Genomic DNA, 14,066 nt, shown 5'->3' on the forward strand with positions numbered 1-14,066 from the left:
ATTTTTTTTAAACAAAAACTTGCCGTCCATCGACTTTAAAATGCCTAAATCGAGTTGAAAACGCAAGATAATCAACTTGTATACTCAAAATTTACAAAGTGATTTCAAAAAAGTTAGTTTCCAGCCGCTTGACAAGTCGGTCAAATTTTCGATTGTAACCAATTTTAGGCCAATTTTTTGAGCCGTCATAACTTTTTTCTGAAAAGTTTCCAAGAAGTTTCATCATAAAATTCGGTGTTTTCAGACATTTTTGAGTCTAATAAGGCAATAAAAAAATATCGACTAAGAAATTCACCAAGAATTCTTCACGAAGACTGTTCCGTTGTGTGCACCAGATTCCCCGCCAAAATGCACACTTTCCCCCGTCTCCACGCTCCGCATGCTATTTCGCCGAATTGTTGACTCTGGTGGCTCCGATCTCAAGAGCCACAAAACGTTTCTTTTTATTTTAATATATAATCTACTTTTTGTACTTTTTGCAGTATATTGGAAATATTCATTATTATTTAATAAATAAATCTGGGGATATTTATTGATTTTATGTATTTTTAAAAACAATTATTTTTTTATTCTCCCGCCGAAAAAAAAATAAAAGATTGCCCCTCATTCTCTCATCGCTGCTGCATTTCACTTTATTCACACGTTTTTTTCCCCCGGCCATCCATTTTTCATTTTCGGACACAAAAACGGACACTCTATATATTTCTTCTCCACTCTCCTCCACCTCTTCCTCCTATCTCTAACCTCCTGCGTCTCGGATCGATGAGTTGAAAAAGAAAAAGAAGAAGACACACTACATACTTCTGTTGCTGGAGACACACACACACACAAAATGCAATAATCTTGGTGCATGTTAATCCGGAGAAGAACAACCAGAAGCCGTGTGTTGGAAAAAGAAGAAAAAACTTGGTTTTTACTGCGAATTTCTTCATTTTCCCGGGCTTTTTCGGCATTTTTTTACTCAAAACCGGCAATTTTCACTAAAAATTTCAAAGGCCCGGTTATAAATGATTTTTTTTTCAAGCAATTCCCGTCTAAAAACCTTTTCTGCAGCAGTTTCCATTAAAAATTTTTAAAATTCCGGTTGAAAATTGGTTTAAAAAGCTGATTCCAGCGCTTTTTTTTCATTTTCCGGGATTTTTTCGGCATTTTCGTTAAAACCCTTTTCTGTGACGGTTTTCACTTAAAAAAATTCGAAAATTCCGGTAAAAATCGGTTAAAAGCAGATTTCAGCGGATTTTTCGAAGCATTTTCCATTAAAAAACCTTTTCTGTGGCAGTTTCTACTAAAACTTTCGAGAGTCCCGGTTAAAAATCAATTTAAAAAGCTGATTCCGGCTCATTTTCTTCATGTTCTCGGATTTTTTTCTGCAATTCCCATTTAAATTGGTTTAAAAAGGAGATTCCTTCGCGATTTCCCGAAAAATAATTCGAAAAATTCGATTTCACCCCTTTTTCTCATTTGAATATCATCTATCAATATCCGGCATTTTTCCAAAATTTTCTCCGAAAATTTCGATTTTAGCTCACTTTCTCATCCAAAAATTATAGCTTTTGCATTTCCTACCCATAATACCACCGGATATTGAATATTATCCATCAATCACGTTTTTTATTCTGAATTTTTAGTGTTTAGTAGCGCTTGTGAGTTTTTTTTGCATTAAATAGGCAAAAAAACGGTCAAATTTTTCAGAAAAAAAGCTAATCTCAACAAAAAAATTCGGTTTTATTCAATTATTACCCTTTCCTACACTTTTTGTTCGTTTATCTTCCGTATTAACTAAAATTGCATGCCTATCGACTCAAAAATTCTACTAAAAACGAAAAAATATCGAGATAAATTGCCAAAATGTGCAATAAAATATGATAATTTAATAAAACCTCTATTCCAGTCTCTGCATCAGACCGAAATTCGGGATTTTTGCGTTTTTTCGATATTTTTGGAAAGTTTCATTATGAAATTCGGTTTTTTTTGGCCCATTTTGTGTATATTTCTGCCACATTTTTTGCTTTTAATGGGGAAAATGGACCGTAATAGCTTTGAAAAATGTCTGAAAAAGTAACAAATGTAACTTACATCAAAAATTCTTTGAGAATTCATTTTTTTTTACAAAATTGAAAAAAAGTCATTACAGCCCATTTTCTATCATTTAAAGCACATTTTCACCGTTTAAACCTTTAAAAAATCATAATTTCTCTATCAATTCTCCTCCGTTAAATTGTCTAATTCTTCTTTTTTAAATTTTAATTCCCAAATATCGAATTCAATTTCAGTAAACCTTTGCCTACCTCCCCAGAGCGCGGGGCTGCTTGGTGTTGGGGGTTCCCACGTCACAAATATACCTATCAGAATAAAATCATGTGTAAACGGATATCAGCATTATTGCCAGCTGCCATCGCTTGGGCGCTCATCATTGGATGCTCCGTCTCATTTTTCTGGTTCATCGCACCGCAGATTTGGAATCAATGGCACACGTGAGTGTGCGATATTGCGAATTTGGGTCTCGACACGATTAGTTTTTTTTTGTTAAATGCATAAAGGTGTGCGCCTTTAATTGGGTACTGTGTATATTTAAACTTATGAAAAAAATTAAATCGATGAAAATTCTGCGGCAACAAAAATGTATAATTACAGTACCAAATCAAGTTTTCAATAAAACTTTATAGAAAATAACCTTGATTTCAATAAATCGTAAGAAACTTTAAATAGTATTTTTTTTTAAATAGTATTTAAAGTTTCTTACGATTTATTGAAATCAAGGTTATTTTCTGTAAATTTTTATTGAAAACTTATCTTGGTACTGTAATTATACATTTTTGTTGCCGCAGAATTTTCATCGATTTTATTTTTTCAAAGTTGAAATATACAGTACCTGATCAAAGGCGCATACTTTTTTGCATTTAACAAAAAGTAATCGTGTCGAGACCCTTATGCCTTATTTGATTTTTTGGCGCGAAATAGAGATCGATTTTTTTTCCAGACCGGGGCTGATACTTATAGCAATCGACGTGGTGCTCTTCCTGATGGTTTCCTCGAATCTTTTGATGGCAATGCTTCTCGATCCGGCTGTTCATCCATATGGTAGACACAAATCTGGAGAAAAATCATGAAAAAATAATAATTTAAATTTGAAAAAAAAGGAAATTTATCGAAAAATCAGGGTTTTAAGTCTAAAATTTGTCTGAAAAAATGCTATTTAATTTTTGTTGAAAAAAAAATTAAAATTAAATATTATTTTCAGATGGAATTTGCCATTTTTTAATTGAAAAAAAAACTGAATTATCCATGAAAATCCAAGCAAAAACTGCTAAAATCTCGAATTTTGCCAACTTTTCCTCTGTCACAACGGTTGGAATTATTTCGATGGTTTATTTCGCATTAATCTAAGATTTTGATTCAAAAATACCGAAATTGGAAGAAAATCGACCGAAAATGTCGAAAAAATCAACGAAAAGCACGCATAGAACAGTGATAATTGAATCAGAAGAAAATTTGCAAAATTTGAGATTTTTGTAAAAATTGAGAATTTTGAGCACGTTTTGAGCTCATTTAACAACGAAAAAATTCTGAAAAGAACCTATTTAATATTGAAAAAAATCGAAAAATCAATTTTTTGCAAAATAAGATTGAAAAAAAAATTTAAACTGAATTTTTAAAACATTTATTCGACATTTCTTGATTTTTTCAGTGAAATATTTAATGTTAGCAGAGTTTCAGCAAAAAAAAATGCAAAAAATAAGAGAAAATTAGTTAATTTTGGCGGATTTCAGTTACGCAGGAGAATTCAAAAATTTTTGCAAAATTTTTTTATTCAAAAAAAATTTCAAATTCATATTAATCGACTACTGAAAATGTTGAAAAAAACAACGAAAAATACGCATAGAACAGTGATAAATGAATAAAAATCGGAAATTTGCAAAATTAGACGATTTTTCCGAATTTTTAAACGATTTTGTTATGAAATTTGGAAATTTCAGCTTATTTAAACAACAAATTTGAAAAAAAAATAGACGAAACCCTCCCAGAAATGATTTTTTTCCAATTTTGCAACAAAAAAATTAAAAAAAAAATCGAAATTTCTTGATTTTTTCTATGAAATATTCGATATTTGCTTATTTTTTTGTGATTTTGCTGAAATTTCAGAGTTTCAGCAAAAAAAGATCTCGCGAATTTTGGCGGATTTCAGTTACGCAGGGGAATTCAAAAAAAAAATGAAAAAAAATTGCAAAATTTTTTTTATTCAAAAAAAATTTCAAATTCATATATTTAATTCGTTTTTCTTCTAAAAAACCACAAAATCTCAATTTTGCAGCGATCGGATCCGAAGAACCGACACAAGTGGATGATCTACGTGCTCCTCTCTACAAAAATGTGGATATCAATGGAATTACAGTACGAATGAAGTGGTGTGTCACGTGCAAATTCTATCGTCCACCCAGATCAAGTCATTGTAGTGTTTGTAATAGGTAATCAAACATTATTACATTAAAAATTAAATTTATTATTAGGTCTCCAAATAAGTTCCGGGTCAAAAATCATAACTTTGTTCGCTGCGAATCGATTTTTATGAAATTGTGGGAATTCATGTTATCAGCCATGATCTTTCATTTGACAATAGTCACAAAATGTTTTGGCCGTCCGAAGTGCTCGTACTCGGAGCCAATTTTTCAGGCATTTTTCAGATCTCGTTTCTTTGCAGCTTTGAATTGAGGTTTATGTGCGGACTTTGCTTTGTTTAGAATACATTGTAAGAAAACAAAAAAAGTTTGGAAAAAAATCCGTCCAAAAATTTTATATTTTTTTTCAAAGTTTTTTTTTTCGAAAATTCTTGATTTTTCATACAAAAATGATGTAGTCATGTGTGAACTATTTTTACAAATACAAAACATTTTAACTAAGTTCGTCACACTCAAATGATAATAGAAAACATAATTTTTTTGAAGAATTTTTGAGTTTTTTGAGTATTTCTCGAGATCCAAATTTCAAACTCAAACGTTTTGTATGTTTGAAAATAGTTTGCACATGGTTACATCATTTTTATACTAAAAATCAAAAACTTTCGAAAAAAAAATTTTTTGACGACCGACAAAAAAATTTTTTTGGACGGATTTTTTTCCAAATTTTTGTTGATTTCTTACGATGTATTCTAAACAAAGTAAAATCCGCACACAACCCTTAGTTCCAAGCTGCAAAGAAGCGAGATCAGAAAAATGCTTGAAAAAATTGGCTTGGGGTTAGGGCACTCCGGGTGGTCAAAAAATTTTGCGACCATTTCAAAATGAAAGGTCATAGCTGATAACATAAATTCCCAAAGTTTCAAAAAAATCTATAAAAGGCAAAAAAAGTTATGATTTTTGACCCGGAACTTATTTGGAGACCTAATACATTAAAAATTAAATTTATAATAAATTATCTAAATTTCAGATGTATTGAAACATTTGATCATCATTGCCCGTGGGTGCATAATTGTGTTGGAAAACGGAATTATAGGTAAGGACAGGATTTAAGATTGCCCCCAGATTTCAAAATTACACTTTTTTTTTGTGCTTTATGGCACAAAAAAATTTGAAAAAAGCTTTAAAAATTGGCAAAAGTTTAGCCAAACAAAGCAAAAATTGACAAAATGGCAAAAAAAAATTCGCGTTACCAAAAGTCTTGAAAAAATTGTTTTTCGAAAAAAAAATATCATGAAAATGGCAAGAAATCTAGCAAACAATTAGACCAAAAAGATTTTCAAAAAATGCCCAAAAAGGCAAAAATTACAACAAAAAAATTGGCACTTTTTATTTTTCAAAAAAAGTGGCAAAAATAGCGAAAAAAAAGAAGCAAAAAATGGCAAATAAGATTTTTTAAAAACCAACAAAAAAACCAAAAAGCAAATAAAAATCGGCAAAAAATTTCAAAAAATTGGCAAAAAATTTGAAAAAAAGGCAAAAATTGTCACAAAAAAATTAGCAAAAAGTTAGACCAAAAAAATGTTTTTAAAATGTCAAAAAAAAAGCGAAAAGAGCAAAAAAAATTGGCAAAAAATTTCAAAAAATTGGCAAAAATTGCCACAAAAAAAATAGCAAAAAGTTAGACCAAAAAATGTTTTTAAAATGTCAAAAAAAAGCGAAAAGAGCAAAAAAAATTGGCAAAAAAAATGTGAAAAAGATTTTTTAAAAAATCAAATTTTTTTTTCAAAATACCAATTTCCAGGTACTTTTTCTTCTTCCTATGCAGTTTGAGCATTCACATGATGTACGTCTTCTTCCTATGCTTTGCATATGTTTGGTCAGGATCGTAAGTTGCTATCCAAAAAAACTACAGTAATCTTCTCAACCGCCGCTAGATTTGATTTAAGAGACACAAACGCCCGTGATCACATTCTATCACCTCCATATCTCTGTGCAATTGTACTTCTGGCTCTTTGTGCAGTTCTTTGTGTTCCGGTCATTGGGCTGACCGTATTCCATTTGGTGCTCGTGGCTCGAGGACGAACTACAAATGAGCAAGTTACTGGAAAATTCACGTCTGGATATAATCCATTTACAATTGGATGCTGGGGAAATTGCAAGAAAACTCTGTGTCATAGTCAACTGCCGACGTAAGAAGAAAAAAATCGAATTTTTCTGAAAAAATTTAAAGAAAAAGCGTTGAAATTTTTTAGAAAACCGAAAAAAAAAAATTTCAGTAATTTTTGAATTACCGCACAATTATTTTTTTTGCAAAAAAAGACATTTTTGTAGAAAAAAAAATTAATAACCCGAAAAATCGATAAATAAATGCCAATTTCCTGGTTTTAAGCCAATTTTGTGAAAAATAATGGTTCTAGATATATTTAAAATGAACACTTGAATAAATTTAGCTGAAAATGGCAGAAAACGTAAAAAGAAGTAAAATAACCGGAATTCAAAGCAGTTTTTCAAAAAGCATCTAGCTATTTAACCAAGAAAAATGAAGAAAAAGCCAACAAAATTTAGCTGAAAATGGCACAAAAATGAAAAAAATATGAGAAAACGTTTAAATTTTTTTCTGAAAAAAAGTAAACTAACCAAAATTCAGAACCCCCTTTTCAAAAAATAGAAAACATTTTTTTTTCGGTTTTGGTTGAAACAAAAAATAATAAACCGAGTTTTGAATTCTGAAAATCAGTTTAAATTGTGCTCTACATTAGCTTTTAACAAATTTTATTGAAAAAAAGAATCAAAATTTCATTTTTCTGAAACAAACCTAATTTTTTTCCTTAATCAAAAAATATGTATCCTAACCAACCGTTTTTCGATTTTTCGAAAAATAGAAAAAAGTTCAATTTTTACCAAATTTTGTTAAATTTTATGAAAAAAAACATGCGAAAACTTATAAATTTTGTCTAAAAAGAGGAAAAATGACTAAAATTTCTTACCAAGCTTTTTTTTTTGAAAAATTGAAAAACCTAGAATTTTCGATTTTTCAAAATCGAAATATCGGAAAAACGAAAATTTACGATTTTAGTTAAAAAAAAATAAAATAAAAACCGATTTTTGAGTTCTGAAAATCAATTCAAATTGTGCTCTACATTAACTTTAACAAATTAAAAAAAAAGATTTTCCGAAAAATATAAAAAAAAAGTTCAATTTTTACCAAATTTTGTTAATTTTGATTTAAAAAAAAAACATGAGAAAACATATAAATTTTGTCTAAAAATTAGAAAAATGACCAAAATTTTAAGTTTTTTTTTTTGAAAAAAAAAGGAAAAACCGTCACCCTTAATCCTTACGTAGATTCAAAAATAATAGATTTTTTTCCTAAAAATTAAAAAAAACTCTGCGTTTTTTTTTTCAGTTTCAATTCAGCAAAAAAATGGTCTTAAATGCTAATTTATCGATTTTAAAAAAATAAGTCGCAATTTATTCTTTGAAATATCGGAAAAAACGAAAACGTTCGATTTTAGTTTAAAAAAAAAGAAAATCAATTTAAATTGTGTTCTTTATAAATTTTTTAACAAGTTTTATTGAAAAAAGAATTGAAAATTTCATTTTTTTGCCTTAATTTAAAAAAAAATTCTGGAAAATAGAAAAATCAAAAAAAAAAGTAAATTAACAATACAACTAAATTTTTTCTTAATTTTGTTAATTTTGATGAAAAAAAACACAAGAAAACATACTTTCGTCTACAAAATATGAAGCTTTTTTTTTGTTGAAAAATTAAAAAAAATGAAAAAAAAAATTTAAATTTTGGATTTTACCTAAATCAAAAAAAAAATCGAAAAACCGGCATTCTTGATCATAATTTTTCGATCAATTTTAGAGAAATGAGGAAGCTTTTTTCCTAAAAATTTTTTTTTTAAATCTGCGTTTTTTCAGTTTCAAATCCCATGTGATGGAATTCCGAAAGCAACGAAAAGAAGAGCAAGCTCGTCTTGCGAACCGTATAAATGGCCCAGTTGAAGAGCAAAATGCGCATGCAGATGATGAACGTGACGAGACATCTGTACTATATGTTCCCGATCAGAAACGAGCCGACGGAAAAATGGTCGCAGTCGTGGAATTCAATAAGAACAACTCTGTGTTACGTCAGCAGAACACGACGACAACGACGTCACGGTCTGAAAGTCAAAATCGGATAACTGAAAGTCAAAGTCAATCGATGTCGATGAGTTCGGGGTGTGATGAGTCGAGGATTACTGTAGGAGGAGGAGGCGGAGGAGCTGAAGCCGATGGTTCTACGTGTAATTTATTTGAAATGGAGAGAGGAGGAGGTAGGCACAAAAAAAATCTGTAAAAAATTAGTTTATCAAATTGAAAATTGATTTTTTGTAAAAAATTAATTTATTAGCTCAAAATTTTTTTTTGGTTAAAAAATTAGTTAAATATTAGTTTAATTAGTTTAAAAATTAAAAAAAAATCAAAAAATTAGTTTATTAGCTTAATTTAAATAATATTTAATTTTTTAGTTCTAAAATTTAAAACAAATTAGTTTTTTCGGTCAATTTAAATAATATTTAATTTAATATATTAATATTTAATGTTTATATATTTTTTAAATTTTTTTAGTTAAAGATTATATAAATACTAGTTTAATTAGTTTAAAAAAACAAAAAATGTTAATTAAACATAAAAAATTAGTTAAATTAGTTAGCAAAGTTGAAAAAACGTTAGTTAAAAATAAAAAATTAAAAAAAATTAGTTTATAAGCTCAATTTAAATAATATTTATATTAATAAATTAATATTTAATTTTTTTAGTTAAAAAATTAGTTAAATAAGTTATTAAATTTTTTAAAAAAATTTTGATTATTTTTGGTCTGAAAAATTTCGATTTTAAAAAAATTCAAAACTGACCCCTAGTTTCAGCAATTTTGGTGTTTCGAATTTGGAATTTTCATCGGTTTTCTCTCTTAAAATTTTATATCAAAGTCAAATTTTATAGAATTTTCAAAATTTGCTGCATTTCGAAATTTGGCCTAAAATCGGTAAAAAACGTGCCAAAAAATGTTGAATTTTTGAAAAATGAATAAAAATTGAAAAAAAATTGAAATCTTTCGATTCATTTATTACTACTGTAACGCTTGTGTCGATTTACAAAAAGCGACTACAGTAGTAATTTAAAGAAATACTGTAGTTTTCGCTACGAGATATTTTGCGCGCGTCAAATATGTTGCGAAGTACGCATTCTCTGAATTTTGTGTTACCGTAATAAAAAATTATATACTGATTTTTTTTGCAGATTTTAAATCCAAATCCCACTGAAATTTATTTTTGGTTTAAAAAAGCAGTTTTAAAATTCTCTGTACTGTTAAACAGTACAACAGTCAACAGTACAGTCAACAGTACAGAGAATTTTAAAACTGCTTTTTTAAGCCAAAAATAAATTTCAGTGGGATTTGGATTTAAAATCTGCAAAAAAAATCAGTATATAATTTTTTATTACGGTAACACAAAATTCAGAGAATGCGTACTTCGCAACATATTTGACGCGCGCAAAATATCTCGTAGCGAAAACTACAGTATTTCTTTAAATTACTACTGTAGTCGCTTGCCGTAAATCGACACAAGCGTTACAGTAGTAATTAAAATTCATTCGAATTCATTCGATTCTATGATATTTTGATGAAGATATTCAATTTTTTTCCAAAAATTCAACGAAAATTAAAATCTATTTTCAAAACCTTATCAAAGGTGTAATTCGGAAAATTTTCGGGGGTTTTTTTTTCAGAAAAATTCAAATTTCTAGAAATTTTTCGAATTTCATCAAATTTCGATGAAAAAAAAACCCACTAGAAAACATACAAATTTCCTCTAAAAATTTAAAAAAAAAAGGGTCCCTTTGAATCTAATTGTTTTCGAACGGCCCATTGATTACTCCCACGTGGCTCATCGTTCCAAGTTTTAAAGGAAAATTAATGACGTTTTTGTCTTGTTTTTTTAAGAAAAAAAGGGTTTGCTCTTTCATTCACTAAATAAGATAAATTGCAAGAAACTTGTTTTTTTTTTAAGAAATTTTTGAAAAAAAACATCTGTCCGAACTCCCAGTGGAACAAATTATTTTTGCAATTTTGGAAAAAAAAATTCAGTAAATTTCGGTAGCGAGGGTGTCTCGGTTGTTTTCCGAAAATCGAACAAAAAACGTTAAAAAAATTATTTTAAAATTAATTTTTTGCTCCAAATGACCGAAAATATATCCTAACGGTCGTTTAAAAAATTTAAAATACAAAAAAAAAATTTTTAATTAAATTTTAGTTTTCCGGCTTTATTAATAAAAATTTTAATTTTAATTTTTATAGTCTGGCATATTTCCGAAGAAAAACTTGTTATCTCAAGTAGTTTCTTAGATAAAAATTCAAAATTGGGCTAAAAGTCGATAATTTCACGTGGATTTTCAATTTTTTACATAAAATTATTTAGAAAATTTGAAAAAAAAAATCATTAAAAATTTAGAAAAATTTTATAAATTTTTTTAATAGTTATTTTTCGGTCATTGCGGTCATTTTCTGTTGGAACACAATTTTTTTGTGCGAAAAATGTGCAAAAAATGTGCAAAAATTGTGAAAAAAATGTGCAAAAAATGTGCAAAAAATGTGCAAAAAATGTGCAAAAATCGTGCAAAAAATGTGAAAAAAATGTAAATAGTAAATTCAGGAACACCACGGCCGAACTCATCACTTCGAAGTGCTCGAGTTCACGATGAGACTGTTGATACTCCATCGGCAACTCATCAATCGTATGAAGAAGCTCTAGAAGAAGCATTACACGGCCCAGCGTCACCGGTCACAACTGAAGATTCGATAAATTCGAAATCCGGGAGACGGACACCTTCCAGGACGGCGACGTCTCCAACTTCTGGCAGTGCTAGTAGGTTTTTAATTTATTTGGTAATTGTATTAATTAATTCTATATAATTTTAAAAAAAGTGCCAATCCACCAATAATTCAGCAGCAAAAAATCTGAAAAAAACGTCGATCTGAAGGTATTTCAGATTTTATTTAAATAGTCTTTTTTTTGAAAAAATCGGTTTTTTTTCCAAAATGCGCCCACCGCGTTTTTCTGCTCATAGGCGCTCTTAAAAACATAAAAAGTCTGCAAAAATTGTGAAAAAAAAACTAAAAAATTAAACAAATTTAATTGATTTTGAAACCTTTTTGAAGCCAAACTTTAAAAAAATTCAAAAACAAAAAAAATTAAAATCTATGAAAAACCACCACACTCTGCAAAAAAATTTTTTTTTGGAATTTTTGTTCTCAAAAAAATCCATTTTTTTTTCATAAAACTGTGCAGAAAACGAAAAACTGGCCCAGATTTATTGCAAAATCGAAATTTTTCCAATATTTCGAAAAAAAAATTATTCAAAAACCATACATTTTTTTCTGATTTTCCGAAATATAAAAAAAAAATCGATTTTCCAACAATTTTTCTTTGAGAAAACCAATTTTTTTCAAAAATCTACATTTTTTCGACGACACCTTTGCCAAAATTCGAAAAAAATTCAAATTTTAATGAAAATTATATTTTTTCGATTTTCAGGATTTTTAGACTTTTTTAAACCAATTTTTCTCTGAGAAAACCAAAAAATTCAAAAAAAAAATCGAAAATTTTTCGACGACACGTTCGCCAAAATTCGAAAAAAAATTCAAATTTTAATGAAAATTATATTTTTCCGGATTTTTAGACTTTTTTAAACCAATTTTTCTCTGAGAAAACCAAAAAATTCGAAAAAAAATTCAAATTTTAATGAGAATTATATTTTTCCGATTTTCCGGATTTTTAGACTTTTTAAACCAATTTTTCTCTGAGAAAACCAAAAAATTCGAAAAAAATTCAAATTTTAATGAGAATTATATTTTTCCGATTTTCCGGATTTTTAGACTTTTTTAAACCAATTTTTCTCTGAGAAAACCAAAAAATTCGAAAAATTGAAAAAATCTCGAATTGCATCAAATTCCTATTTGAATTACCGCCAATAGTTCGATGTTCGATGGAGCGCGCTTGCATTATTTTAACTTTTATTTATTAATTTTTCTTATTTTTGATTGATTTTTCATGTTTTTTTGAGTGGTTTTACTGGAAATTCAATGAAAAATTCAAGATAAACATGAACAATCAATCAAAAATAATAAAAATTGATAAATAAAAGTTAAAATAATGCAAGCGCGCTCCATCGAACATCGAACAATTGGCGGTAATTCAAATAGGAATTTGATGCAATTCGAGATTTTTTCAATTTTCAAAAAATCATATAAAATTTAGAAAATTTTTTGAAGTTTTTTACTATGATATTCGGTCATTGTGGTACCCATAGGCATGTTTTAAAGCAATTTCCCCACTGGCGCTACTCCACCTTTAATGGAAAAAATCAGCAGAAAAAACCGCGCCGCACGGTTGCAAAATTACGCCTCGCCTCTATTTCTGTGCGACGCCGATTTTTTTTTTGCAAAATTTACAGATCGATTGATTGATTTTCTATAAAATTTCACCAAAATTGTCGAAAAAAAATTCGGGATTTTTTTGAAATCCAACGCATACAAAGACATAGTTTCGATATTTTTTTTTAGTTTTTCAGCTATATTGATAGATTTTTTAAATTTTTTTGTTGTGATTTTTAATTTAAAACACAATTTGACAAATTTGCCGACATCTGGCAATTTTTTTGGATTTTTTGTAACGAAAATTTGTGTTTTAAATGATTAAAAAAACGCAAAATTCAAATTTTGCGGCTATTTTCTGTCATGTACAATTATTTAGGAATGTTTAATAATATTGAAATTGTAAAAGTTTAGAATTAAATTTCAATTGAATGGTCTAATAAAATGTCTAAATTCATTTCCTCCTAACCGTTCCTCCTAATCCCCTCATGAGTCTTACAGCACCTTCCGCCGAGACCACCACCGCGTCATCAGTGATCCTCAACGGTGCATCATCAAAGCCACGTGGATTCACGGACGCCGTACGGTTAGCCGATATTTTGGCGCGAAATCAACAACAACCAGTGTGACGTCATCAACTCTGCAGAGCCCCACCTCTCCTCATACAAAAGTACATATCTAGGCATTTATATTTATTAATTGAAATTTTGGTTTTTTTTTTTTGAAAATTCTGTTTTTTGATCATTTTTCTTTGTATTCTCTTTTCCTGTTGCTTTTTGAATTTTTTTTTCCCAAATCTCTCTCTCTCTCTGTTTTATTGTTAACTTGTGCATTTTTCAAAAAACGAATCCGATGCTTCTCATTAAATACAACGACCCCCCCCCCCCCCTCTACTCCATTGATCCAAAAAACGATTATCGCTTTATCACTGGTACTTTGCTTGTTTTTTATCTTTTTTTTGAATTTCTATGTCTTTTTTCCCTCTCTCTATACCACTTTGTGCGAGAAAATGTGAAAATTTTCCGAGTATTTAATTCGAAAATCTGGATTTTTTGGTTTAAAAATTATTGGAAAAACTAAATTCTTTTAATTTTGAATTACCCATATTCGGAGGATTTTCATGTTACTCAGACGCGGCTAAATTTTTTTGGCAATTTTTGCGTCCGGTCTCGACACGACAAAGAGTACTGTAATCTCAAAAGTATTGCTTTGGATTTTTTAAATCGATTTTTCAACGTTTTTCTCAT

At 28.8% G+C, this 14,066-nt stretch overlaps 1 protein-coding gene and 1 non-coding gene across 3 annotated transcripts; one reads left to right on the top strand and one right to left on the bottom strand.

The window, feature by feature from the left end:
• Positions 1 to 2,358: 2,358 nt before the first annotated feature.
• On the top strand, positions 2,359 to 13,356 carry dhhc-8 (Palmitoyltransferase; the record flags this gene model as incomplete). Of its 2 annotated transcripts, none has more annotated exons than NM_001420559.1 (9): positions 2,359 to 2,474; positions 2,981 to 3,081; positions 4,313 to 4,466; positions 5,425 to 5,490; positions 6,199 to 6,282; positions 6,332 to 6,586; positions 8,325 to 8,719; positions 11,099 to 11,311; positions 13,313 to 13,356. In NM_001420559.1, 9 exons carry the CDS (start codon positions 2,359 to 2,361, stop codon positions 13,354 to 13,356), a joined length of 1,428 nt encoding a protein of 475 aa, NP_001407508.1. The 2 variants fall into 2 exon arrangements, with proteins under 2 accessions (NP_001407508.1, NP_001370072.1); NM_001383019.3 differs by having other exon boundaries at positions 6,344 to 6,586.
• A 104-nt stretch (positions 13,357 to 13,460) lies between these two features.
• Positions 13,461 to 13,481, bottom strand: 21ur-15589. Its single transcript, NR_052821.1, has one exon.
• Positions 13,482 to 14,066: the final 585 nt, after the last annotated feature.

The sequence above is a fragment of the Caenorhabditis elegans genome, chromosome III (genome assembly GCF_000002985.6).
Source record: "Caenorhabditis elegans chromosome III".
Lineage (NCBI taxonomy): Eukaryota > Metazoa > Nematoda > Chromadorea > Rhabditida > Rhabditidae > Caenorhabditis > Caenorhabditis elegans.